The sequence below is a fragment of the Rattus norvegicus genome, chromosome 6 (assembly GCF_036323735.1).
Source record: "Rattus norvegicus strain BN/NHsdMcwi chromosome 6, GRCr8, whole genome shotgun sequence".
NCBI lineage: Eukaryota > Metazoa > Chordata > Mammalia > Rodentia > Muridae > Rattus > Rattus norvegicus.
The window spans coordinates 124960647-124987334 of NC_086024.1; the positions used below are offsets into that span (position 1 = coordinate 124960647).

The window sequence follows — 26688 nt, forward strand, 5'->3', positions numbered from 1 at the left end:
TGTGTACAGGCCTGGAATGAAATCACCAAGCCCCAGCAAACATGCAAAACACAGGAGGCGGTGCTGGTGTCCCATGACCCAGGGAGGGCGATGGCATCCCTGAGCTTCGCTAGCCAGCCAGCCCAGCCCAAATGGTGAGCTCAAGGTTCGGTGATGGTGTCAGCTCTCCAGTCAGAGCTTGGCTTTGTGTGGGTGTCTCCACTGTCCATGTCCAGAGGCGACCTTCCTTCACAAGCTCACAGCGAGCAGGACCATTTGTTCTCTCCACCCTCAGTTTTCAATCTTCCTGAGTTCCAGGAACCAACCCACTATGGAAAGAAGGTACAGATCCCAGTGCTGGCAGCAGAAAGCAACACAGTGGTGGTGCCAGCCCTGAGCCAGTGCCTCAGATCCCCCTGCATTGGTCCTCCAGCTGCAAGACTAAAGCGATGGCCGTGCCAGGCAGGGAGTCACCACCAGCACCTGGAAGGAACTGGGGCTCAGGCCACAAGTGCATGCAACAGGGACACGGGTGCTAACACACAACGGAAGTAATGCCCCGGGAATGAATGAGAACACATGGGTTTCCAAAACCGATTGCCTTTACCTATATGGATGGCTCTTCCTCCATCTGCCCCCCTCCTCTTCCCCCTCCTCCTCCTCTTCCTCCTCTTCTTCCTCCTCTTCTTCCTCCTCCTCTTCTTCCTCCTCTTCCTCCTCTTCCTCCTCCTCTTCCTCTTCTTCTTCCTCCTCCTCCTCCTCTTCTTCCTCCTCTTCTTCCTCCTCCTCCTCTTCTTCCTCCTCCTCCTCCTCTTCCTCCTCCTCTTCCTCTTCTTCTTCCTCCTCCTCCTCTTCTTCCTCCTCCTCCTCCTCTACCTCTTCTTCCTCCTCCTCCTCCTCTACCTCTTCTTCCTCCTCCTCCTCCTCCACCTCTTCTTCCTCCTCCTCCTCTACCTCTTCTTCCTCCTCCTCCTCCTCTACCTCTTCTTCCTCCTCCTCCACCTCCTCTCCTTCCTCCTCCTCTCCTTCCTCCTCTTCCTCTTCTTCCTCCTCCTCTACCTCTTCTTCCTCCTCTTCCTCTTCTTCCTCCTCTTCCTCTTCCTCCTCCTCCTCATCTTCTTCCTCCTCTTCCTTCTCTTCCTCTTCCTCCTCTTCCTCCTCCTCCTCTTCTTCCTCCTCTTCCTCTTCTTCCTCCTCTTCCTCTTCTTCCTCTTCCTCTTCTTCTTCCTCTTCCTCCTCTTCTTCCTCTTCCTCCTCCTCTTCCTCCTCTTTCTCTTTCCTTCCGTCTTCCTTCCTCCTTTTTCTCCCCCTCTTCCTCTTCCTTCTTCCTCTTTCTCCTTCCTTCGTCCTCCTCCCTTCCTCTTCTCTTCTTTCTCTTCTTTCTTCGTCCTCCTACCCTTTCATTCCTCTTCTTCCCCCCCCTTCCTCTTCTTTTTTTCCCTCATGGATGTAGCTGATTACCCAAGTATAGAGTTATACCACAGATCATGCTGCTAGTGTTTCTGAGGAAATCGTACTTCGTTATTCCCAGGTTCCCGCTCAGCTTATCAGGCTGAAGCAGCCACTCTCTCTGCCTGTGTGAAGGAGGCATGGTGAGCCCTTCTGTCCTTTGTTTCCCGCCTCCTCTCAGACACACTATAGAGTGACTTTTTCTCTACCTGCTGAGGCCTCGGCACCATGTGAAACAGCCAACTTCTGCTTCTCTGTCACTGCTAACAGACCGATAGGAGTGTTCCACACGTGAGCACAAGGAACCACAGTGTGGGAGGCTGTTTCTCCATGTGACAGAAACAGTCCGTGGTTCCTGAGGTTCCCCCTGTGTCCTGTGCTTTAGTCCTCGTTCTACAGATGAGGAACTGAAGCTTCAAGGTCCACACGAAGTTAGGGACCAGGCTCAGTTCTGCTGCCACAGAAGCTCTCACTCTACTCCACACCATGCCGCACACAGCAAGCTCAGTTGTCCTATTTTGCAGTAGATGTTAGATCGTTTCCCCGGATAGAAATTTTTAAAATGTCGTATGACTTTGAAGAGAATATGGTTTATGTACAAGACTTAGTATGTTCAGAATAAGAATCTTGGATTGATTTTGTCATGTCTTTTGTTCTCTGCAAAAAGCTGATTGTCTAGGCTAACTTAAGTATTCTTACTGATTATGAAACCATTTTGGCATGATCTGGGTGGTTTACTTTGAGTTTTACTTTTATTTATGTGTCTGTATAAGTCTGTGGCAAACGTGTGTGGGCGTCTTTGGAGGTCGGAAGAGGCCATTGGTGCCCTTGGAGGTGGAGTTACAGGAGGCTGTGAGCTGCCTGACATGGCGCTGGGAACTGAACCCGTCCTCCACGGGAGCAGCCTCGCTCCTAACCCCTGCAGCATTTCTTTAGATGCTTCTTAGTTTGGGGAGAGCATCTGCCTTTCATTACCAGAGAACTACCACTCTAATCCCATCCTCACGAATTCAAGAAAGAACTTGAGAACACATGCCTCTGACTGAAGAACACCTCGAAGTGAAGGTTTGCATAGGTGTTCTTTACTGATATGTATAGGACGGCAGTTATGTTGGTGGATTGATACAAATTGCAAAATAATACAAGTCTACATAGGACTTCAGTTACCAGCAGGACTAATATAGCCTGACTGTAGTATAGGGATGAATCTAAAGCTCTACTGATTATATGCCGAAAGCATGCTGTGCATAGGTCAGATCCAATGGCAGTGAAGTCTTTGGAAACTATACTAGTAGCTTGCTTGATATAAGCACCAACTCAGACGAGACAGTACTACAAGCTACCATTTTTTGTCTTTTAATGCTTTATTTTAACTCACGGGAAGCTGAACTTAACTACCATTTCTTTTTATATTTTTGTCAACTATAATTTGGATGCACAGCTCATATAGGGTCCACACACAAGCCATTTGCTCCTGGGAAATGCCTATAGTGACCCAGCATGGAGCAGATGGACATCACTGAACCCCAGTGTGCCCACTGGTCCCTCAGCTCTCTCTTCCCAGAACTGCTGCCTGTGTTTCATCCAGTCTTCTAATGACCCTATCGAAGAGGCTCTCTGATTCTCACTTGTAGGCAGAAAGCTAAGTATTCATCCGAAATCACATTGCTGGGGTTCGAACCCACACAGTGTAGTTCCGGTGCCCTGTTCTGTGGCCAGACAGTAACTGTGGCAGGTGTTCCATGTTCCAGCCAGAGACGGGCTTTGTATACACAGATACAGGACCGTGTGCTTCTATCCACTGTAATAACAAATTCGGTTGGCATGTCAGAACCAACTAGAAGCACATAAGCCCAAACACTGAATGCCACATTAGTATGCAGGCCTGGGTGGCTGAATAACTTAAGACAGGCTAGCTTCCTGCTGAGCAGGCTCCTTCTGGTTGAGTGTGGAGGGCTGAAAGCCACACTGTGGAGTTGATTCTGTTATATTCTCTGACTGAAGCCTGCTGTTTCTACAGACTAGAGCAAAGTACAGTGTAGCAAAAATTAGACCAGATGCCAGATGCTGGGGAGAGTAAGAGGCAGCCCAGGAAATGAGGTGCTGGGATACTTACTAACAGAGCAGCATGCAAATGAGGGTGAAAGCTTTCAAAGTCTCAATGTAATATGGTTCCTGTGGTTTACAGTGTCCGAAGTGGTCCATCTCAAAGTAGAACCCAGTGAATTCATGAAATGGGCCCTTCCCTTTAGACAGTCTGACAAAACACAAATTGCAGGGGGCAGTGTAGTGACTTTTTCATAGAGCTCTCTTGCTGTTTATTAAGTGGGAGGTATTTGGGCCAAACTCTTTTCCAATACAAGTAAGAAGATACTCAGGATGAAACGGCATAGGAGAATTGGTGGCTGGAAGGCATTTTGTGGTGGGTCAGTTTGATCATAACTGACTGTGTACGCGTCTCCACATTGTGGCACAGGAAAGATTGTGTCTCTTCTATTAGAGGGGCATCGAAGGCTCAAGGTCACCCAGCTAGTTAGTGAACAAGAGCTGTGCCTCATCTCTGGTGTGGGATCTGTCTTGGCCAAGCCAGCACATGTCCCTTTCTATGCCCAAGGACATAGATGATGTCACAGTATGTGCCTTGCATGGCTGTCATTCTTAGGTTCTTTAGAAATCATCCCGACAACTGAATGTTGATTGTGTTCAGATAATTGACTTTGCTATAATTTAGAATGCTTTATAATCATTTGCCATTCTGTAACCTTTTTTCAATATTTTAATGAAAGGATACATCAGTCAGGATGCTTCCTTCCATAGTTACAGAAATGAAGTTAATGCGTCTTGAGACTTAAGAGAGACTTTAGCTGAGATTCAATGAGGGTGCTGCGGCCAGAAGAGCCACAATATAATGATGACTGTGTCCAGATCTCAGCTCTGCTCTCAAGAATCTGGCCATCGTTCTCACAAAAACCCTCCCCACCTGGAGGCTGAGGTTACCCCAGAATCCCATCTTCCTACAGTTAGCCAATCCAGAAAACAGAAACTCTTTCCCAGACAGCCCCAGACAGAGGCCTGGATGCCCCCAGTGGACCAACTTGAGCCACAAATACATTCTGAAAATTGTAGCTGCCTGAAACCCAGACATCCAACCCCAACCCCTGCCCCTAGGGTGGCCTGGTAGGGAAGGAAGGAGCAGGAGAGATTGCCAAAGCCATGGAATGGCTGTCGATTCCGAGCAAGAGGTACACCTGGGAACAGCGCTGACACTGCTCTGAGGGCCCTACGCCTGCTCCTCAAACTGTACACAACCTTGTAGGACACATTTTAAAACCCAGGTTTCTGAAAAGCCGCAAAAAACAGATGAGCTCTGTGTGACCTGAATGTTCTAGAACCAATTTTTCCAGACCAAGGACAACAACCCATGGTGAATGATGAAACCCCTGTTAACCGAGTTAGTGGGTCACAGCCAGCACTCTTGGATGAGATGGAGTCAAAAATACTTGAGTCTAGCACACGGTGGGTTAGATTTTGTTTGGTTTTGTTTACATAGCTGAGTGTTTCCAGGATTCCAATGTAAAATGCATCCCTTTCTAGGTTTGCTGGTTCACCCACCCTGAATGGACAGTCACCCCAGTTCAGGCTTGAGAACTGAATTGACACCCAGGAGCTTCAGGGTGTGGGAGACTCATTAGAATTGGCCAACCGTCTCTCCAAGCTATGTGACCTTAGACAAGTCCTCCAATGCCCACATCCTCCTGTTCTCATCTGTACAGTAGGATCAATACTTAGAAGATTATAAGGACAGAAGGAAAGGTACCCTGAGCCAAGTAACAAGAACTCCATCAGAGTCACTCGAGTTCTGTCTGGTCCATAGTAAGCAAGTCTGGACCACGCAACTTGTAGAGCCTTTGGAACTTAGCAACCAGCACAGAAAAAGAAATCAGTGCCCCATGGAAACCAGCACTCTTCCGCAGCACTATTTCCAGACTACTGAACCCCACTTGCTTCAGGAAAACAAGTAGATTTAAGAGTCCCAGCTGCTGCAGTGGCCACAGGACCTTTGGATCCCCTCAGCAGATGCTTTGTTCATGAGAAGGCTTACTCCAGGCTCAGTTTTAGACGCTGCTGAGGTCAGCATGCCACTTGGCTGAGACAAGAGGCAGCTGGGAGTTTGTTGATGGTTAATAAAAAGAGAGAAAGTAGAGGTCAGGACCTAAATACATAAAGAGGGAGACCGGTTAAAAGCAAATGGGTAGGAAATACTATGCAAATGTCAGGTGGAAGAAGGCTGTCATGACTAGACTGGTAAAATATAAAGTCCTCTGCAAGGCGTTCCTCTAATCCATAGAATTAACTAGAACAAGAAGAGGAGCTGAAAAGCACTCATAGCTACCTTTATCAAAATGAAGGGGCCACAGCCCTGCACACCCATAGCTCAGAAGAACGCTTGGCATGTCCGCTAAGACGGACCATCTGACTAGAACATTAAAAAAAAAAATCTCTGAAGTACTCATGAAATAAGCTTTTTAATCAAAAATTAAGCAAAATGTTTAAATGATTCATAAGCCAAAGGAGAAAAATATTTTAACAAAATACTGTGAAAATACTACCTCCCCCCAAAATGTTTATGGTTCTGGTAGCACTGAACTGGAAGAACCTTAGGAAAGTTGTTAGTGAAAAGGGATCTACCACAGAAGAGAGGGCAGGGAATTGTAAGAGGCAGAGGAAACATGTCTGTAATAAACAGCATTTGCCAAACATGCCAGCACGTTGCACACACAAACTCCCAGTGCCTGGGACCACACACACAGGACCTGCACGAGACCCAGCCAGCTGAAACCCCAGCATGGGTGGGAGAGGGACTCAGATTTCCACCCCTACTTGAGGAGCTATTGACAAGCGCTGGCTGCTAAGAAAAGGAATGCCAGTTTTCCTCAGGGATGGAGTCCCCTGAGTCTACCCAGCCTCCAGTGCATGGTCCCATACAATGCACAAAGGAATTGTGGTGGGGGGGGGGGAGGGAAGAGGTAGAGAGAGATAGTGGTTGATTTGGTCCAAACAAGTTATATGTGGTTATGGGTATTAAAAGACTCTTTAAAGGTAAGAGTCTAAAATCTGATCTTGCCACTTAAGTGGGGACGGTCTTTTCCTCCTAGGTAGCTCGGAGGGGGAAAAACCCACAGGAAACCTAAAGAGAAGTAGAAAAATAAAAATGGACTTTATCTCAAAACTGCCATGCTTTTTAAATGTTCGTACAATTTACAGTTTATCCATAACTAAAAATAATACTAAATTGGTGAGATCTAGCATTAACAGAATAAAGAGAAGCATAAGATTATTATAGATACAGAGAAAGCTGTTGGGCCCTACCTTGGTGTTTCCCTCCCCCCTCGATGAGCCTTTTAGCCTGCTATAGCAAGAAATTGTTTACACCCTTGGGAGCTGCTCTTAGCCCCCGATTTGGGGCTGGGATTTTCCATGGCACCCTTCCTCCCCACTGAGCCTTCCTGCTTGTTGTTAAGAAGTTGTTTATGCCCCTGATTGGGCCGGAACTTTCACCACACAGACTTTTCCTGTTTTCCTGATTGGGGATTTTCACCTGCCTTGTTGTTTTCCTCAGCTTTTGCCTGGGGTATATAAGGAGATCTCAGTAAAGCCTTGGTGGCACTCGCTGAAAACTGGTGACCCGTGTACGTGTTTTTTTTCAATCCCGCAGACCTACACCCGATACTCACACACTGGCGGCGCAGGCGCCGACAGAAAGCCTTTGACAGAATTCAACAATCATCTCTGTTTTATTCAAAAGAAAGAACCTCAGAAAGCTAGAAATAAAAATAAAGAGAAATATCTTCACCCTCAAAAAGAGCATCTATGGCTGCGCGGTGGTGGCACACGCCTTTAATCCAGCACTAGGGAGGCAGAGGCAGACAGATCTCTGAGTTTGAGGTCAGCCTAGTCTGCAGAGTAAGTTCCAGGGCAGCTAGGACTTTACAAAGAAACCATCTTAGGGATGGCAAGAGCATCTAAGGGAGCCCCACAGCCCTCAGCGTCTGTAATAACAAGCGGATAGATTCCTTAGAGCTGAACAAAAGTAACCTGCTTCCAGCTCTCCTGTACCTTATTATTAGACACTGATCAGACAAGACTTTTTTTAAGTTAAAGTAAACCTCCACTTTAGGTGACATAGTTGCATGCATAGAAACTCCTAAGGGACCATTGAAACTAATGAAGGAATGCAGCCAGTTTGTGGGATACAAAGCAAACCTGAAAAGATGAAGCATTTGAATTTATGTGCTCAAATAAATCTTTATGTTGGATTCATAAAAGATGTGCATGACCTCTGTGCTATAACAAGGGAGAGCTACATATATGCAGAGATAGACTCATTCATGAATCATCGAAGTACCACTTCTTCCCAAAACATATTTAACACAGTCCTGGTCAAGATAACAGCCTTTTTCCGTGCCTGTGTTTAAAACGTCTGTCTTAAAAACCACAGCCCTTTGATTTTTAAAATGGAAACAATTTATTATACCCAAGGAAATACTGAAAAAGAAGAGCTAAGTTGGAGACTGCATTTCTTGACTCCAAGAGCTATAAAATGCATTTAAATGTGTTTTATGGCATAACAACTAGATAAATAGAAAATGGGCAAAATAAGAGAGTCCTGAAATAAATTATTCTTACTTTTCTGCTCGATAAATGCCATTAGGAAAAGTGAATATGCTTTTGGACAATATGGCCTCGTCTCACTTGCACAATAAATAAACTCAATGCCCAACATACAAAGTAGGGGAGAGAGACAAGAAACAAACACAACCTTGAAGGCAGCAATGATATAACACACAGAGGATAGCAAACATTACAGACTGGAAAATTGGACTTTACCAAAACTGAAAACTTTGTCAGAAAACTTTTTCTTAACAAGTGGGCATTCCAGAAACCAAAACAATAAGAGTTGCAAAATACACATCTAAGAAAGGACCAGTAGCTAGATTATATGAAACACTGTACTTCAATTATAGGAACCATCTGTGTGTGTGCATGTGGAAACCAGAGGGGGCTCTCACTGAACCTAGAGTTCACTGATTTGACTAGGGAGGTGTGGCTAGTCCGTGCCACCTGTCACTACCTGCCAAGGAGGACTAGGATTTCAAAAGTCCACCTCTTTACTCATCTTTAGGTGTGTTGGGGAGCTGGACTCCGGTCCTCATGTCTGTGAGATGAGCTCTTTACTGACTTGACCATCTTCCCAGCCCCAAGACCAAGTGGGCAAAATATTCCAGCCATTTACAAAGAGATAACAAATGTCCAATATACAAGGTATCTAGAAGACACAAAGTCCCGAGGAGATATGTTGATGTGCCTGTATACAGAGGGCTTAAAACTAAAATGGCTGACACTGTCAAGGGTCTATAGGATACGGACTCTGCATTGTTGTTGGTTAGAAGAGCTACTTTGAAATGACGTCAGGCAGTATGCTTCAGAAACACACTTTACATAAGACACGTAACTGATTCTCATGAGTCCAAAGACCTGAATAGGCAAAACCAAATTCTATAAAGGAGAAATAATCCTCAATAGAAAAAGAAATCCAGCTAGTGGTTCCCTCTGCAGGAATGAGCGTGGAGATTGGCCGGCAAGATATTTGTGGGAGCTTTAATCAGTTGGTGGCTTTTAGATGATAAAGGAGGGAGATCACCGTTGTTTGGCTCCCAAAGATAGTTTGTCAGAACTCACCTAATGATACATTTGCATGCCATTGTATGCAAATGTTACCACAAAAGCAAACATCCGAGTATGGAACTCTTAATAATGGCTAATACTGGTTGGAGATGGGGTGAAAGTGTGCGGATGTCTGCAACCTTTCAAACAGCATCCCCGAGTGGGTTGGTGAATAGAAAAGAACGGGTAAATACGATCAAACCTGGTAAACTGTCACTTGTAGAATCTAGGTGGCGTTGTGTTGTATCATTGTAAAATTCGTTTAATTTTGATGTACTTGAAATTTTTCTTAAGCTAGTAAAGGTAATTGGGATACTCACTCTGGGTGTGTATTCGATACCCTCCTCTAAAGTTCTTCCTCTCCCGGAGACACAAAGCAAAATTAATGTCTGTTAGTTACTCTCCTCAAAATCACTGCATCTATTCAACAGAACTGCAAGCTTTTCTAGTTCTGTTTCTGGCAAGTATCGTGTGGGTGGGTCTCCTGGGACCACTCTCTCCAAAGGCGGAGAAATTCTGTTTAGATCGTGGGTGGCTATGAATCCATTCCTTCACGCGGATATATTCGATCCCCTGTGGCTAAACGGCTGGGGACCAGGTGTGTCTGAAGGGCACGCAGCGCCCTCTTCTGGCCCCAGAGGGCCAGAACATGCAGACCATCGAGGCTCTCGACCTCTTAAACAACCACTCCAGGGATCGGCACAACCGGGTGGAAGCATCGCTGCTCCCTTCCGAGCTCCCGGCGATCGCGGGCGGAGACCTGCGTAGGAGACTGGCCCTGAGGCCAAGAGGCGGACACCGGGTGGAGTCGCCACGGTTGGCAGCAGCAGGGCTCCACCTGTTGCAGTGTTTGAGCACTCCACAGAGAAGGCAGCTCCGGGCACCGACTTCTGCTCCCAGCCCCACTGGGCAGGGCAAGACCATTTGAGAAGGGGAGCCCGGGACCATCCTGAACCTGTCGCACAGAGCAGGTGCGTTTGGGGAGGTGAGACGCGAACGCGACAGTGGCTCCAGAGCCCACCGCAAGTTGGGGTCTCTGGGTGGGCGCCCCAGCGGTTCGCTGAAGAGCCCTGCTCCCGGCTTGCATGTTGTAGCTTGGAGCACTCCGCTCAGGGCCATTGACTGCGCAAGAACTACAGAGCCGAGGCGATCAAAACCGGTGGAAGAGATGGAACTCTTCTGGCCGCTGCCCTTGGCCAGCTCTCCGGGAGATGGGCTAGCAGGGCCTGCCTGTGGCGACAGAGAACGCCCAGTGCAGGGCCTAGAGGCCAAGGGCACTCTGGTTAGGGGGAAGTCAAGAAAGGCGCCCTGGGAGGATGCTTCTAACTTCCTTCACTGTTCCAACCTCCCCCTCTGCTCTCCTCCCCACAGCGGTCCGCCCTCATGCTGCTGCGGAGCCCGTGTGCCCAGTGGAGATCCGAGCCGGCTGATCTGCCCTTCGCACTGTCCCTGCATCCGTGCGTCTGTCCCAGACCGGTCCCAGCCTCTGAGCCTTGGTTGTTCTGGTTGACAGAGGCTCAGCGGGACATTGTCACCGATACGCAATACAGATCCACCTGGAGAGGCACCGAAGACAGAGGACAGCCTGTGTCCCAGCCACCACAGCTTGGAAAGCAATGTTCGGAGGAACCCGGACCTTGATGTTAAGCTTACCCACCGATTCTCTCTGGACCCACTACCTTTTCTTCAAGATGAGTTCAAGTTTTATGGAGTTTGCCTTGAAGGCACGCCACGCCCCCTCCCCAATCTGAGCAAAATTAGGAGCCCGGGTGAACCCCGGTCGCCCGCACCCCCACACCAAGCCGAAGCAGACTCCGTACCCCGACCCTCTGGTCTTCGGCCTTAAGGAGAACTCCAGAGCGGACGAGGAGGCGGCGGCGACAAAGCGGATTCGAAACCACGAGTCCAGGCGGACGTGGGGAGCTGGCTCCACAGGAACAACGGAGGAGGCGGTGGCCCGGAGATCCACGCCGCCTTAGGGAGCGCGCGGCGGGCATGGGCGAGCCCGCAGGCAGAGCGGGCTAAGATCCGCAGAGCCGGATCTTACCAGGGGCGTGGGCACAAGTCCGCGGGCAGCGACCCTCGCGGGGTTGTCCTCCAGTGCCATGGCTGGCCGCGGTTGCAGCTGCAGCCCCGGCCACCTGAACGAGGACAACGCGCGCTTCCTGCTGCTCGCGGGGCTCATCCTGCTTTACCTGCTGGGCGGCGCCGCAGTCTTCTCCGCGCTGGAGCTAGCGCAGGAGCTGCAGGCCAAGCAGCGCTGGGAAGAGCGCCTGGCCAACTTCAGCAGGGGCCACAACCTGAGCCGCGAAGAGCTGCGAGGCTTCCTCCGCCACTACGAGGAAGCCACCAAGGCGGGCATCCGCATGGACAGCGTGCGCCCTCGCTGGGACTTCACGGGCGCCTTCTACTTCGTGGGCACAGTGGTAACTACCATAGGTAAGTGAGCCGCCTGGTCACTCGATGCCCCTAGTTCCTGGGACCTCGTGGGAACCAGCATCTCACCCTAGGGGTTGGGTTCTCCACTTGGACGCCAGGAGATGCACCTAGGGATACCTTTGCAGCTAATCAACAGGTGTGAATGGATCCCAACCACACCCGAAGATTATTAGAATTACCCCAGACCTCTGCCTAGACCAGAACCAGACGCTGTTTGTTAACCAGTCGCCGGGAAATCGAATGGTTCTTAAATTAGGGAAGCGCTTCTGTAGACAGCCAGTCTGGTTTAGGAGACAGGACTGAATTCGTAGATTCTGTGGAAGCTTACAAACAGATAGAAAGCTAAGAACGTTTGCTGAGGGTTGACAATGCACAAGCCACTGCTCAAAGGAAAGCCTGAGATTTCAAACTCACCGAGAGAGACGCTCAGAATTCCAACTAGAACGAGACAGAAGAGAGTAAAATGGGGCTCAAAGAATGGGACGTGTTTCCTTCCGTGAAGAACCAGGGGGAAAGTGACCGTGGGTCTAGCCAGTTTGAGTTCCTATGAATTGGGTTTAGGGACTAAACATAGGGGCATACAATTGGAGCAGAAGAGGCTTGCATCCCAGAAGTCTGTGAGGTGCTGACTGAGCTTGGACTGGAGGAAGGAGTGCCAGGCCGGCCGGCCTGGTGGCTAATGGACTGGAGAAGGGATAAGAAGTTAGAATTTAGTAGGAAGCAGCTGAGCCCCTAAGAATTTTGAGAATGGTGTGGCGAGCTGCCATCGGTGATGTTCCCCTGCAGAATGAGGTGGGAACTGGAAGATTCGTGCAGCACACCCCCCCCCCCAAAAAAAAACTGCTCACTATTGGTGTATAGCTGAGTAATGAGTGGGCCGGAGAAAGTACTGTAGACGTCCTGGGGAAAGACGTGATGGGGGCGGGGCCCGAACAGCTAGAAGAAGAAGAAGGGAAGTAGTACAGAAGCCACTGCAGGAGCTCATGGCGGTGCAGGACTCTCAGCAGCCAGGGCCCCGGGACTCTAGAGGGGTTTGCCGGTGGCATTGGTGACAGGTGAACCACCTTGAGATGCCGTGCAGACATTCTGCCAGGAGAAAAGTATATTCAAAACAGGAGCCTCGGGCTATAGACCGGACTAACCAAGAAAGACTTCCCAAGATTAGCCAGGAACCCATGACTCAGCTGGCCAGAGAATGAGAGAGGGCAGGAGGGAACACAACTATACGCAGTGCTTCCTGCTAGATGGTCACAAGCCCATGTCACTCTTGTCTCTTTTTCTCGGTGGTCCGCTGTTTGTCGCCTAGAAAGAGGAACAGTATTCATTTCTGCAGTCTCATGTGCTAGGCTTTCCCGATCGATTTCTTCCCTCATGCCTGTGCTTAGAGCATCTTTCCCACCCAGTCCCTGTAAGGATGAGGCGTTGTTCAACTGCCCTCCATTTCCAGGCACAGCAGGACTTTCTGCTGTGCTTTAAGATGGTTTTCTGTGGGAACAATGGCAGGTGCACCTAAAATTTCCAGCTGAGAAGCCATGCGTGCTTGTGTGTGGGGAGCAGGAGCGAGGGCAGCCAGTGAGAGTTTGTGCCCATTCAAAGGAGGGTAAGAGGCCCATTCCTCTGAGGTGCACCTCCTAAGACTTCACAGGGAAGCTCAGACTGGCCGTTCTGAGAAGCTGGGATCTCCGGGTACTTGTGTCCTATCTGGAAACTTTCAGGACTGTGGCATCAGATTTCTGACCAGAACTTAGCTCTCCTTACCATCTATCCTTCCTGTCCTTTCCTGTGTTCACCTGAGCCTGTTGCATCCAGACTCCTTTATAGTAATAGGAATCCAATGGTTTTTCTTTTTAAATTCTCAATTCTAGTCTGCTATTTCTTCCTTTCCATGCCTTTCTCTGTGAAGAAGAGATGGGTTTGATGTCACTGTAACTCAAATCGTTCTTGAGGTCCTTTTCAAAGAAGACTGGTCCAATAGCCAGAGCACTAAACAACTAAATTCAATGGTCCCCTGTCTCTTTAAGGAAATTTAAAGTTGTGCCATTATAACACAAAGAAAACATCCCACTTTCCTCAACTGTGTCTCTGGGGCTTCTCATCTCCAAGATCCTCCCCTAAGGTCCTCCCCTAAAATCCTCCCCTAAGGTCTTCCCAGGCTCCAGCCTTCTGTCACTCCTACCTTTCTGTTCCCCTCTTCCTGTCTCTTTTTGCTCTGTTCTCAAAATTGGCATGGCCTCTCCTGTTGCTTTTAGCAACTCTCATTTACCCTATTGCCTAGAGTCTCCAAGCTACAGGCTGTCCTGGGAGGTGGCCAGCATCAGCCTTGTCCCCTTCAACACATAGAAAGGAAGGAGTGTGTGACTCCTTCAGCCTGTGAGGTCAGACCCAGAAGCAGCCCAGTCCAGTTAATGACAAGAAGCACCCCTCCCCTTCCCCTTCCTCTTCCCCCTCCCCTCCCCTCCTCTCCCTTCCCTTTCTCTCTCCCCTTCCCCTCCCCTTTCCCTTGCCTTCTACCCCTCCCCCAGCACTGTGGTCTCCCCTCCCCACAACTACTGTTTTCCCCTTTCTTGTCCCTCCCTCCTGCCCTCTCTTTCATTATGGTTTGCCAAGAATTTTCCAAGTGATTCCTCTTCAGCACACGAGTTCCATCTTCCCTTTTTCCCGAGGGCCACCTTTAGAAGCCTAATAAAGCTCTTGGAATGTTGGTCTGGTCACACCTGCATCTCTTTTATTGATCACCTCTCCTTGGTGGGATGGAGGACACTGGTAGTCAGAGAGCCAGAGATCAGACCGTGAGTGGAAAGGAGTATAACATGGGGTGCAGGACATTGGGGGGGCAGCCCTGGGCCCTGGGCCCTGGTGAGAGCAACCCCACTACAGGAATTCCCTGTCTAAGTTCAAGACCATGCTAGCTAGACAACTGTGAGAACCTGAAGTCCTCAGATGAACTTGGGTCACAGGAGAGAGAAGTCTGGTCTTCCTTGTCTAGGGAAGGGATGACAGGAAGCTCTTTTGCAGTCTGTTGACGTTGCAGGTTACTCTAATCTAGTTCACACAGGATTCTTGGTCACCCTGGAGGGTGATGTGTGTGCACGTGCTTCTTCTTGACATAGGGAGATGTGTTTTCTCAGCTCTTCTGGTTGCCACAATTCTTCTTCATCCAGGCACACACCCCATTCAGCATTCTCTTCCCTTTAATGTGCTGCTCATGAGACCTGCCTGTGTTTCCACAAATGTGGGATCTCATAACTGTTGTCTGGGGGCCAAGCACAGCATGTATCTCTGTACACATTGAACTCTTACAAAAACCCCCGAGATGCTGGCCACACTCTCCTGTGAAGGCTCAGAGAGCTTCTACGATGAGTCGGAAGTTGCTCATCTGGAGGTGATGGAGCTCTTCCTTCCAAGCTGACGCCTAGAGCTGCCCTCATGACTTTCCTTCCTTGTTGGCTCTTTTTGTAGGAAGAGTTGGTCCCCAGTTAGAGACCACGACTCCTTTCCTCAGTTGTGGTTGATTTTAGGCCCCAAGGAAATTTGTGATTCCCAGTGTCTGCTAGTTCAAGGCAAGACAGGAGCAAAACCTGCCATGTAGACAAAGATTCTCCTCCAGTATCGTGTTTCTCAGTTCTCACCAACTAAACATCTCCCCAGATAGCATGATGGCTGACAATGTCTGTCCCACTACCACTCCCCCCACCCAGCAGATCACAGAGTCGCTTCCTGGCTTTTCCCGTTGGCTCTTGGCACATTGGTCCCCAGGTTTTCTGTGTCTTGGGAGTTCCCTTGGAGTAAGCAGCTGATGAATATCACGGTGATACTGGGCCAACCAACTGACCATTGAAGTGGTTTTCAGCCCGTTCTGAGGAGTTCATGGGGGTTCTTTCTCTGTGCTATATTCAGGTCCTTCTTCAAGGCTAAGGGTCCCCATCCCTGATGACGGGTCGACAGTAAGCTTCCCTCCCCTGCTCCCGTGTGTGTGTGTGTGTGTGTGTGTGTGTGTGTGTGTGTGTGTGTGAGAGAGAGAGAGAGAGAGACAGAGACAGAGACAGAGACAGAGATAGAGAGACACACACACAGAGAGAGAAACACACAGAGAGAAACAGAGAGGGGAAAGGAGAAAATTGGATGAATGATCATCTTTTTCAACTACCTTCTTGCTGACTTGAATTTTTGGTGTAGAAAAAAATACTTGTTTGATTGACAGAGTATTTTTCCTAGTTTTTCATAACTCACATCCTTTCTGTGGCTAAGATAAATATTCGTGCTCATTCTCTATGTAGCTGTTTAACTCGCTTCAAAATGTTATTCAGAAAGATTGCTTTTTAAAGGTTCTGTGAGGTTGGCTCTATAATTATGCTTTGATTTATTGCTAAAATTATCGCGTAATGATCTGAGAATGTGCGTGTTGTACAATTCTCTGTTTTCTTCTTTGAACATTTCTTTGTGTCCTGGAGTCTGTATATATTCGAGCCAGTTTTCCCTTGGGTCACAAATTTCTGGAGGTAAAGAGAACATTGACACTCCCCACCCCCTTCAACCGGCCTTTAATTCCCACAAACACACCAGAGACAACATTTTACTGTGTCTCAGGGCATGTAAATTCATCAATTTTTTTTGTAAGTAACTCCATAACCTGCATAACTTTTGCTTATCTTCCTCGGGGTTGATTTGGTTACCCTCTTCCTGCTTTCTGCATCAGTGGCCATCTTAAACACCTGAATGTGGAATTAAAGTTCTGTGTCTTATTTGCAAATGTGCGTTGACCTTTAAACCATTGCTCGAGTGGCGGTCACCAGTAGTTTTTGGTTTAAGTAACCACTTAGCATGTTTTTGTCCTTTTATTTTTAACTGTCTCTGTATTTTTCTATGCAGATGAAAATTTGGCGCGTTCCCTACTTGGTTTTCTCTCTATTCTTCTTTATTCTTTCCACCCCTGGTTTTCCTTCAGTGCTGATTTTCTACTCTGGTAAGTGAGCGCTTCTTTTCATCATTCTAAGTACGACCAAGACAGAATTCAACTGAGGCCGAAAGCCATCTCTACCACCGTCCTTCAGTTGGAGATAAAACTGAGATGCTTTCTCTGGACAATGCAGGGTCTTCTGACCTTGAGTCTAACACCACCATCCCCAGCTTCCAGCCTCCCAAGTCCTGGTCTCATATTCTTCAGAAAAAAACATTCTCAAACCTTCCTGGTATCCTCATGTCTAATAGCCGAGAGTCCAGCCCTTCCTGACCCTCTCCATCCTGCTTCTGAAGACCACCACCACCATCATCACCCCTTCCCCACCCTCTCTCCCCCTTCTTCCTAATCCTTTCTGGTCTCTTTATTCTGTGGCAGAGTCTTACTAAGTTGCTCAGGTTGAACTAGATCTAACTGGAGTCCATGATGGTTTTCAGCTTGAGGTTTTCCTACCTTAGCCTCCTGAGTAACTGAGATTACAGTCTTGTGCCACCAGACCCAACTAGGACCAACCTTCCAACCTACCTGCCCACATCCCTTCCTCCCTTCCTCCCTTCCTTCCTCCCTTCCTCCCTTCCTCCCTTCATCCATGCCTCCCTTCCTTCTCTCCATTCTTTCCTCTCTTAGTTTTTGAGACAGGATCTTACTTTGTAGTCTGGGTTATGTGGTCCAGGCTACCCGCAAGCTCACAGCAACTTTCCTGCCTTAGTTTCTCAAGTGCTAGGACTGCAGGCATGTACCACCTGGCCCAGCAGGAATGTTCCTTTTCCCATAGCTCCACCTCACGCCCTGTTCCTTTCTTCCCCTGCCTCCATACCTGGGGGCTACACTGGTCTTTACACAGCATCACTGGGTCTGGTCTCGAGCTTTGCTTCCCGCTTTCAAATGGAAAGTGAAGGCGGTAAAACGAACCTTCTCGAAAGTTCCTTTTCCTGCACAGTCTGGGAATAATGCCCCGTTTGGCATGGAGCGGAGCTGGAGAGAACGAGACCCCAGTTGCACACACACCTGCTGCTTCTGTGCCAGGGCCTCTCCTGTGCTCACACCTGCACTGGCACCTCAGTCTTCGGGCAGCAGCCACATACCCTTCTGTTGCCTGCAGCGCCATTTTTCTCTCTCTCTCTATAATCACAGAGGAGTGAAAGTAACAAGAAAAGCAGTTTCAGGCGGCACTGGGTTGCCTGTAAAAAAAAAAAAATATGCTAACAGCAGTGTCAGAGACATACTGGAATGTGCTGTTGAACCCAAGAAGTGCCAAGGCCCATGTCCAGAGCTGGACAACAGTCCCAGGAAGCCACCAGTTTGGCAGCACCTCCTGCTTTACTCTCTCCATCGTGACTGTCTTCTTCACTATCACAGAGAGGGTGGGAATGGGACCTCTCTGCAGATTTGATTGGCCTTCTGGAATAGTGAGTAACGTTGCGTAACAGTCCGTGCTTTAATTTTTTTTTTTTTCGGAGCTGGGGACCGAACCCAGGGCCTTGCGCTTCCTAGGCAAGCGCTCTACCACTGAGCTAAATCCCCAACCCCACAGTCCGTGCTTTAATAACCTTCTATATGCTTTCCGTATGTGCATCTACTGAGATAGGGCTTCACTGGGTAATCCAGGCTAGCCATGGACTCACAATTCCTCTACCTTGTCTCCCGAGTCCCAGGGACATGGGTGTGTATCACCACAGCTAGCCCTATAAATACTTTCTTGAAAGAAATAGCTATTCACACCCCTTGCCTGTTTTCAACCGGGTTATCTGTGCTTTTACTGGGAACTGCGAAAGTGCTGTGTGTTTTAGATTCGAGACCCTCATCGCCTAGGATCTGTAGGTTGTGGGCCTTTCCGCAAACTTCCAAGTGTCCCTGGAAACCCAAAAGGTTCAAATTGCAATGGAGTCCGACTTTATCTACTTCTTGTTCGTATCTTATTGATTTCTTTATCGTTTTTATTTCACGCGTGTAGGCGTTTTGCCTGCTCATGTCTGTGGTGCACCATCTGCTTGCAGGGCCTGTGGAGTCTAGAAGGGGGAGCTGGATACCCTCAGGACTGAAATGACTAGTGGGCGCTGGGGATTGAACCTGCGTCCTCTAGAACAGTCAGCGCTCTCAATGGCAGAGCCAGTTCTGCAGCCCCTCCCCCTTTCTGCATGCGCTTTTAAAGTGTTGGCTCAGAAGCCACTGTCTACCTCAGGTCCTGTTTTCTTCTGGTTTGTACTTTTGCTCTCACCTTCAGGAGGCTGATGCATTTTGAGTTTGTACTTGGCACAGGGCATGAGCTGTAGGTCCACCCTCAATCACAAGTGGAAGTTCGGGTGTTTCAGTAATATTTATCGGAAAGTCTGTCATCTTCTGGCCCCTGTCTCTCCCACCCACCTACCCATACGCACAGAGAGAATTGGTTTTGGCACCTGTCAGAAATCAAGGGCGCCACTCTGAGGGTTGATTCCCGGACTATGTTTTATTCTGTCAACCTGTAGTCTTTCTTTACACCAGGGCCTCGGAAATGGAGGCTTTGTAGTCAGATGGAATTAGGAAGGGTGAGTCCTCCGATGTTGTTCTTCTTTTTGGGGCTATTTTTAGCTTTTCTGGGTTCCTTAAACATCCATGAGAATGATAAGCCCATCCTGCTCCTTTCTGCAGAGGAAACTTACGGTAGGTGTGTGAGCTAGCACAGGAATATTCGTCCCATCCAGCAACGTGACGTTCCATGGTCTGCGACCGTGAGCTGCCTCCCTCCTCATGTAAATCTTTTTATTAATTAATTAGTATTAATTAATTAATTGATTGATTTAGGAGTGTTTTGTAGTTTTCAGAGTTTTGTGCTTTCCTTGGTTAATTTCTTTTCAAGTACTCTACCCTTAGTAACATCCCATTCTTTAATTTTTTTTTTTAATTTTTTTTTTCCGGAGCTGGGGACCGAACCCAGGGCCTTGCGCTTGCTAGGCAAGCGCTCTGCCACTGAGCTAAATCCCCAACCCCATAACATCCCATTCTTAATTTTCTTTGGTTCCCTTCTGTGTGGATACACAGGAGCACAACTGGCTTTTGTGACTGTTTGATCCTGAATGCTGTGATCTCGCTGTCCCCTGCTATTTGTTCTTGTCATAGTTTAGTGTTTTCCTATATAGGAGACTGTAGAATGGTAAATAGCTACTTTAAATTATTAGTCTGGAGATTTTGTATGTCTGTTCTCGTGACTGACTGGACTCGTGAGAATGGACATCTTACTTCATCCTGCTCTCAGGACGAGAACTTCTGTTTCCCACCATTGACCTCTAGAACCTTCCTGAGAATTCTGGGCTTCCTTTCCACCCAATATCTTCGTTCTTTAAACCATAAAGTTATCTGAGCTGTTTTGTGCCTCTGTTGAGAGGACCTTGTGACTCTCCCCTTTATGCCATGGATAGAGAGTATTACATTAGCAACTTCCAAGCCTTCATAGCAAGTTTGGGTTCCCACAATGAGTACCTCTTGTCCAGGCTGTGTGAGGCTTTTTCTGTGACTGTGCATTTGGTCTGCTAATACTTCAGAGAAGATTCTCACATCTCTGGCCAAAGAGATGCACATCTGTTTCTTTTCCTGCGATGTATGTGTCTTGTCTTAATATCTGGATAATGCTATGGAGTGAATGGAAAAGCATTTTTCCTATAGCTCTATCTTCCTGAAGTCATGTGGGTTCCGCAGCCACAGTGTAAATGTCCAGTTATCTCTAATTACTACAATAGGTAAGTCACATTTTAAATGTAATTATATATATATATATATATATCCATTATTCATTCTTATAATGTTGAGATAAGTCTATTCTCTCTTTAATTTTTAACTGTATTTTTTTTAAAAAATTTTAAACATTTTCTTAAAGATTTATTTATTTATTTATTTTATGTATACATTGTTGCTGACCTCGGACACACCAGAAGAGGGCATCTGATCCCATTACAGATGGTTGTGAGCCACCATGTGGTTGCTGGGATTTGAACTTGGGACCTCTGGAAGAGCAGTCAGTCCTCCTAACCACTGAGCCATCTCTCCAGCCCAAATTTAAACATTTTTATTATATTCTTTTTCCTCTCTCAACTCCTCCCAGATCTCCCCACCACCCTTGATGTTAGTTCTCTATCTCTCTCTTTCTGCAAGAAAAAAAAATCACAAATCAAAATAGATTTTAAAAACTTAGAAAGGAAAGAAAGGAAAGTCAATAAGATGAAAACAAAAAGGAAAGAAAAGAAGAGAAAGAAAAGCAGCACACACATTAAAAAAACATGGCGTCTGTTTCGTGTTGAACAGTTGCTCTTTGGGCGTGGGACTTGGGCATGGTGCCTGGGCACAGGGCCTGGGCATGGGGCCTGCCCTAGAGTGTGATGAGTATACCCAGAGACTCTGGGGGCAAGGCTCAAAAGGTTTCAGAGGAGAAGAATGTGGCCTAGAGACTGTTTTGTGATATTTTGATAAAGAATGTGGTTGCTTATTGCCCTTGTCTGAAGATCTGCCTGGGACAGAGCAAGTTCTAGGTAAAGAAAAGCTTAAGTCCGGTCGTGTTGGTACACACCTTTAACCCCAGCATTCAAGAGACTCAGCCTCAGATCTCTGAGTTCAGGGTCAGTCTACTCAGCAAGGTCCAGAACAGCCAACTTAGGCAGAAAAGAAGCTGAGAAGACTGGCTTCCAGGCAGCTAGGAGAAGGCTCTCAAAGCCCAACATGACACATTTCGTCCAACAAGGCCACACCTCCTAATAGTGTCCCTCCCTGGGCCAAGCACATTCAAACCACCACACACTCCATTGGAGAAAATGGGTTTTCTTCTTTTGTCAGCAGGTATCAATCACAAATAGATTATTAGCTATAAGAGGGACTTTGTGTCCATTTTCCCTGCTCAGTGCTGGGATTCTGTCTGGTTTAAACCTGTGCCGGTTTTGTGCATATTGTGACAGTCTCTATAAGTTCATGTGTGTATATGTTATGTTGTGTCTGAAAGATGGTGTTTCCTTCTGGTTCTTAGAATCTTTATACCTTCTCTTCGACATAGATCCCTGAATCTTGGAAGGGTTTGATAAAGACATCCCATTTAGGGCTGAGTGCTTCGAAGTCTCTCGGCCCCTGTACATTGTCCAATTGTGTGCTTCTGAGTTAGTTCCCAACTTCTGCAAGAAGCTTTGATGAGGATGAACGAGGCACTTATCTATGTATATAGAAGTATGTGTTTAGGAGGTATTTGTATTGCTATGTTTCTTTGGCAGAATAATAGTAGTAGATTTTCCCCCTAGGACCAAGGCCTATCTAGTGTCAGGTTCCTGGTCACTTTGGCATGTATATGTTCCATCTCAAGGAGTGCATCTTAGATTTTAAGAAACAAAGCAAACAACAGTTTGTTGTTATGGTTGGTTACTCCCATAACATTTGTACCATTATTACACCAGTATATCCTGAAGACACATCTCTGTTGTAAGCCAAAGAGTTTATAGTTGGGTGATATTGATGAATACTGTGATGGTTTGTATATGCTCGGCCCAGGGAGTGGCACTATATGTGGCCCTGTTGGAATAGGTGTGTCACTGTGGGTGTGGACTTTAAGACCTGAGCTTATCCTAGCTGCCTAAAAGCCAGTATTCTGCTAGCAGCTTTCAGAGGAAGATGTACAACTCTCAGCTCCTCCAGCCCCACATCTGCCTGGATGCTGCTATGCTCCCACCTTGATGATAATGGATTGAACCTCTGAACCTATAAGCCATCCCCAATTAAATGTTGTTCTTATAAGAGTTGCCTTGGTGTCCATAACAGTGAGACCCTAACTAAGACAGAATTTGGTACCAGGAGTGGGGTATGCTTTGATAGGCCTGACTATGCTTTTGTTTAGAAGAGTGTGAATTTGGGGACTTTGAATTTGGAAACCAGTGGAATGCTTTAAATGGGACTTAATGGGCCATCCTAGTGGTAATATGGAAGACTTTGTTGCTGAGAGTAATTTGATTTGTGCAGACCTGGCCCTAGAAGTTTCAGAAGAGAAGAATTTCAGAATGTGGCCTAGAGACTGTTTTTGTGGCATTTTGGTGAAGAGTGTGGCTTTTTGGCCTAGCCTGAAGAGTCTACCTGAGGCTAAGGTGAAGAGACTCAGATTAATTGCATTAACAAAGGAAGTCTCAGAAATGCTCATCATAGACTTTGTTCACTGGTTAAGTCTCATGAAGAACATTTTAAACAAGCATAGCAAGCTGAGAAAGGAAAATATAAAATATATGGTTTGAGTATTAAAGAGGTACTAGAAAGTGAAATGGAACTGAATCCTTTGTTAAAGGAGATAACAAGTTAAGGGAGTGGCGACCTTGGGACAAGATACTACCCAGCTAAATTTAGACCTAGGTTTGGTGGTACACACTTTTAATCATAAGAGATAAAGACATGCATGGGGATCTCAGAGTTCAAGGTCAATCTACAGAGCAAGATCCAGTACAGCCACACTTAGACAGTGAAAGAGTTGGAAAACAGGAAGCTATTGATAATGTAATAGAACAAGGGGGCCATGTTCCAGCTCCTGCAAGCAGAACTCAGCAGCTTCGGCCATGTGGCTCTGGCTTTATAATCAAGAGAAGGAAACTACTGGGACAATTGATTCTGGTTAGCTGGAGCTAAGAAATTAGTGGTGATTAAGAAGAAACCAGCATCACTGAGGTTAAATCTGGAAAATGTTTTCTTAGAGCACAAAGAAGCTGTGTTCCAGAGATAACCAAGGTTGTCCCTCAGGCTGTAGTTGGACTTGGTAATGTGTAAGAGTCACCCAGATGGTACTGTTTTTGAAGGCATGAAGGAGTCAGGAAGAGCAGCTGAGGCTTGGCACTGTGAGAGGCCATGGAAGGCCATTGGTGAAGGTGCAGCCTCAGTTGCAGTTGACGGCTGAAGACTGAAGGGGTCGTGCAAAGGAGTTGAGGCTTGGCACCATGAAGAGAGCCTGTGAGAGGCTATTGGTGAAGCCTACTTGCGGTGAAAAACCCCAGCATATTGGAGATGCCAATAACATAGGATGATCATTAAGAACAGCAAGAATAGGAGAGTGGATCAACCTGAGCTTAGAGTGCTAGAGACAGCAGAGCTGGACAACTGATGTAAACCCTTCGCAGGAGCCCAGAAGATCATGTGTGGATCCCAGACATTGGAACAAGAAGCTGTAAATTGAAGTTGCCTTGGAGACCCCAAGATGTTCAAGATGCCAGTACTGTGGGTTAACTGCCGAGCAAAGTTGCTAACAGGGAGTGGAACCAGCCCAGGAGAAAAGAAGTTTGTTGCAGTCAACAAAAATGAAAAGGGAGTTGGAGATCTGTAGACTGCGTTGACATCAGACATGGAGATGCAGAGTTTAGAGTTTGCACAGCTGGTTTCCTGTCTTGCTTTGGGGATTACGGTTAAGTGATTGGATGAATCTCAGAAGACACTTTGAAGTTTGGACTTTTAACATTGTTGAGCCTGCTATAAACTATGAGGACTTTTGATGCTAGACTAAATGTATTTTGCATTATGCTCACGTCTGAACAAGCCTATGGGGGCCAGGGAGTGGAATGCAATGGTTTGTATATGCTTCACCTAGGGAGCAGCACTTACTATTAGAGGGGATGGCCCTGTTGGAGTAGGTGGGAACTTGTTGAAATAGGTGTGTCATTGTGGGTGGGGGCGTTAAGACCTGAGCTCATCTTAACTGCCTGGAAGCCAGTATTCTTCTAGCAGCCTTCAGAGGAAGGTGTACAACTCTCAGCTCCTCCACTCCCACATCTGCCTGGATATTGCTATGTTCCTGCCTTGATGATAATGGACTGAACCTCTGAGCCTGTAAGCCAGCCCCAATTAAATGCTGTCCTTATAAGAGTTGCCTTGGTCATGGTGACTGTTCACAACAGTAAAACCCTAAATAAGCCAGTTACTTTCCTCCTTCTGTAGTGTGAAAGGCACCTTTTAGTACATGGATATTAATCAATAGGGGTGAAACTTCCAGTTGGGCACCAGCTAGATTGCTCCACATTAATGATTCAGATAATCTGTGTCTTCAGCAGTACGGCCTTACCGTTAGGTGACTGAGAGTAACCAATAGCGGTGACAATAATAACCTGTGAAGTGTGGAGGGTCTATGGGACCCCTTTAGCCACAGCTTAATGAGATGTTACCCATTGCTGGCACTGGAGGGTTTACTTGGTGGTATAAGATGTCTCCTTCATTGTATGGTAAGTGGATTTAAATTCTTTTCATATATGTCTATATTTTAGGAAGCTTATACAGAGCATGTTACCATATGGCTTTCCAGAAAGCCTTTAGGATTAGTTGTCCCTCCTTGTCTCACCCACCCTCACCCCACTCTCTCACCTCCTCCCCTTGGCACCTCCTTCCCTTACTTTCCCTTACCTTTCCATAACACTATACTCTTATTTCTCCTTCCTGAGAGATCCTCCTCTCTAGACCCCTACAAGCTCCCAAACCTCTGCAGTTATTTAGAACGAAACACACACATCTATACTTAAAAGCTAAAATCCACATAAAGGAGAAAACGTCTTTGGGACTGGGTTACCTCATCCAGGATGACTGTTTCGAGCTCCATCCATTTACTAGCAAACTTTATGGCTTCATTTTCCCCAATAGCTGAACAATACTCCACTGTGTAAATGTATCCCATGTTTGTTATCCACTCATTAGTTGATAGATAGATATCTAGGTTGTTTCCGATTTCTGGCTATTATGAATAGAGCAGCAATGACTGTGGGTAAGCAAGAGCCTCTGTAGTAAAAAGGCAGAGTCCTTTGAGTGTATATCTGAGAGTTGTATATCTGGACCGTCCTTTGGGTGTATATCTGAGAGTTGTATATCTGGACCATCCTTTGGGTGCATATCTGATGGTTGTGTATCTGGACCGTCCTTTGGGTGTATATCCAAGAGTTGTATATCTGGACCGTCCTTTGGGTGTATATCTGATGGTTGTATATCTGGACCGTCCTTTGGATGTATATCCGAGAGTTGTGTAGCTGGACCATCCTTTGGGTGTATATCCGAGAGTTGTGTAGCTGGACCGTCCTTTGGGTGTATATCTGAGAGTTGTATATCTGGACCGTCCTTTGGGTGTATATCTGAGAGTTGTGTAGCTGGACCATCCTTTGGGTGTATATCCGAGAGTTGTATAGCTGGACCTCGTGGTAGATCTATTGTTGAGGAAGTGCCACCCTGGTTTCCATAGTAGATGTACAGGCTTTTGTGCTCCCCAGCAGTGAATATGTCATGACTTCGGTCTCGCCAGCACGCGCTGTCATTTGTTTTACTGATCTGAGCTATTCTGATGGGGTAAAATGGAATCTCAAAGTCGTTTCAATTTGCATCTCCTTGAAGACTAAGGACGTTGAACATTTTTAAAGTACTTCTCAGCCATTTGTGTCTCGTCTTTCGAGGATTCTATTTAGTTCTATTTCACCTCTTTTAGTTGGGTTATTTTCTTGATGTTCTGGGGTTGGTTTTTTCCCCTCCAGTTCTCTATGTACTCTAGGTAAGAGCCCTCTATCAGCTGTCCAACTGATAAACACATTTTTCCACTCTGTGGGCTGCTGCTTTACTCAGGTGACGATGTCCTTTGTGGTACAGAGGCTTTGTAGCTTCATGGGGCCCTGTCTGTTAATTGTTGGTTAGTGTCTGGGCTCTCGGTGTCCTTTTCAGAAAGTCCTTTCCTGCCCAAGCCTATTCCCTCTGCTCTCGCCTCTCAGATTCAGGAGTGTCTGGTCTAACATCCAGGTCCTTTACTTCTCTGAACTTGAGTTTGGTGACAGATAACAGATATGGATCAATTTTCATTCTTCTGCATATACCTTTGGCCTTTACCACTTGTAGAAGATGCTGTCTTTTTTTTTTTCCAGTGTGTATCTTTGGCTTCTTTGTTAAAAATCCATATGTGTAGAACTATGTCTGGCTCCTTGCTCCTGTTCTGTGGACCAATGGTGTCTGTTTTACGACAACACCATGCTGTTTTTTATTATACTAACTCTTTAATACACCCTGACATCTGGGACCGTGATACCTTCAGCAGTTCTTTTATTATTCAGGAGTTATTCACGGTTGTTTCGACGATCCTGAGCTTTATGTTTTTATGTAAAGTTGAAGATTGTTTTTCTAGTTTCTGTGAAATGTTTCTA

The 26688-nt window shown here is 46.9% G+C and overlaps 1 protein-coding gene across 3 annotated transcripts in view; it reads left to right on the top strand.

The window, feature by feature from the left end:
• The first annotated feature begins 9716 nt into the window (after positions 1-9716).
• Kcnk13 (potassium two pore domain channel subfamily K member 13) overlaps positions 9717-26688 on the top strand; it is a 104557-nt gene continuing 87585 nt past the window's right edge. The window contains exons 1-2 of one of the 3 annotated variants that reach the window (XM_006240447.5): positions 9717-10124; positions 10525-11592. In XM_006240447.5, coding sequence (XP_006240509.1) covers positions 11259-11592 — 334 coding nt within the window. In that variant the 5' untranslated portion in view covers positions 9717-10124; positions 10525-11258. Of the gene's footprint in view, positions 10125-10524; positions 11593-26688 lie in introns of those variants that run through there. The other 2 variants (NM_022293.2, XM_063262443.1) reach the window with 2 other exon arrangements.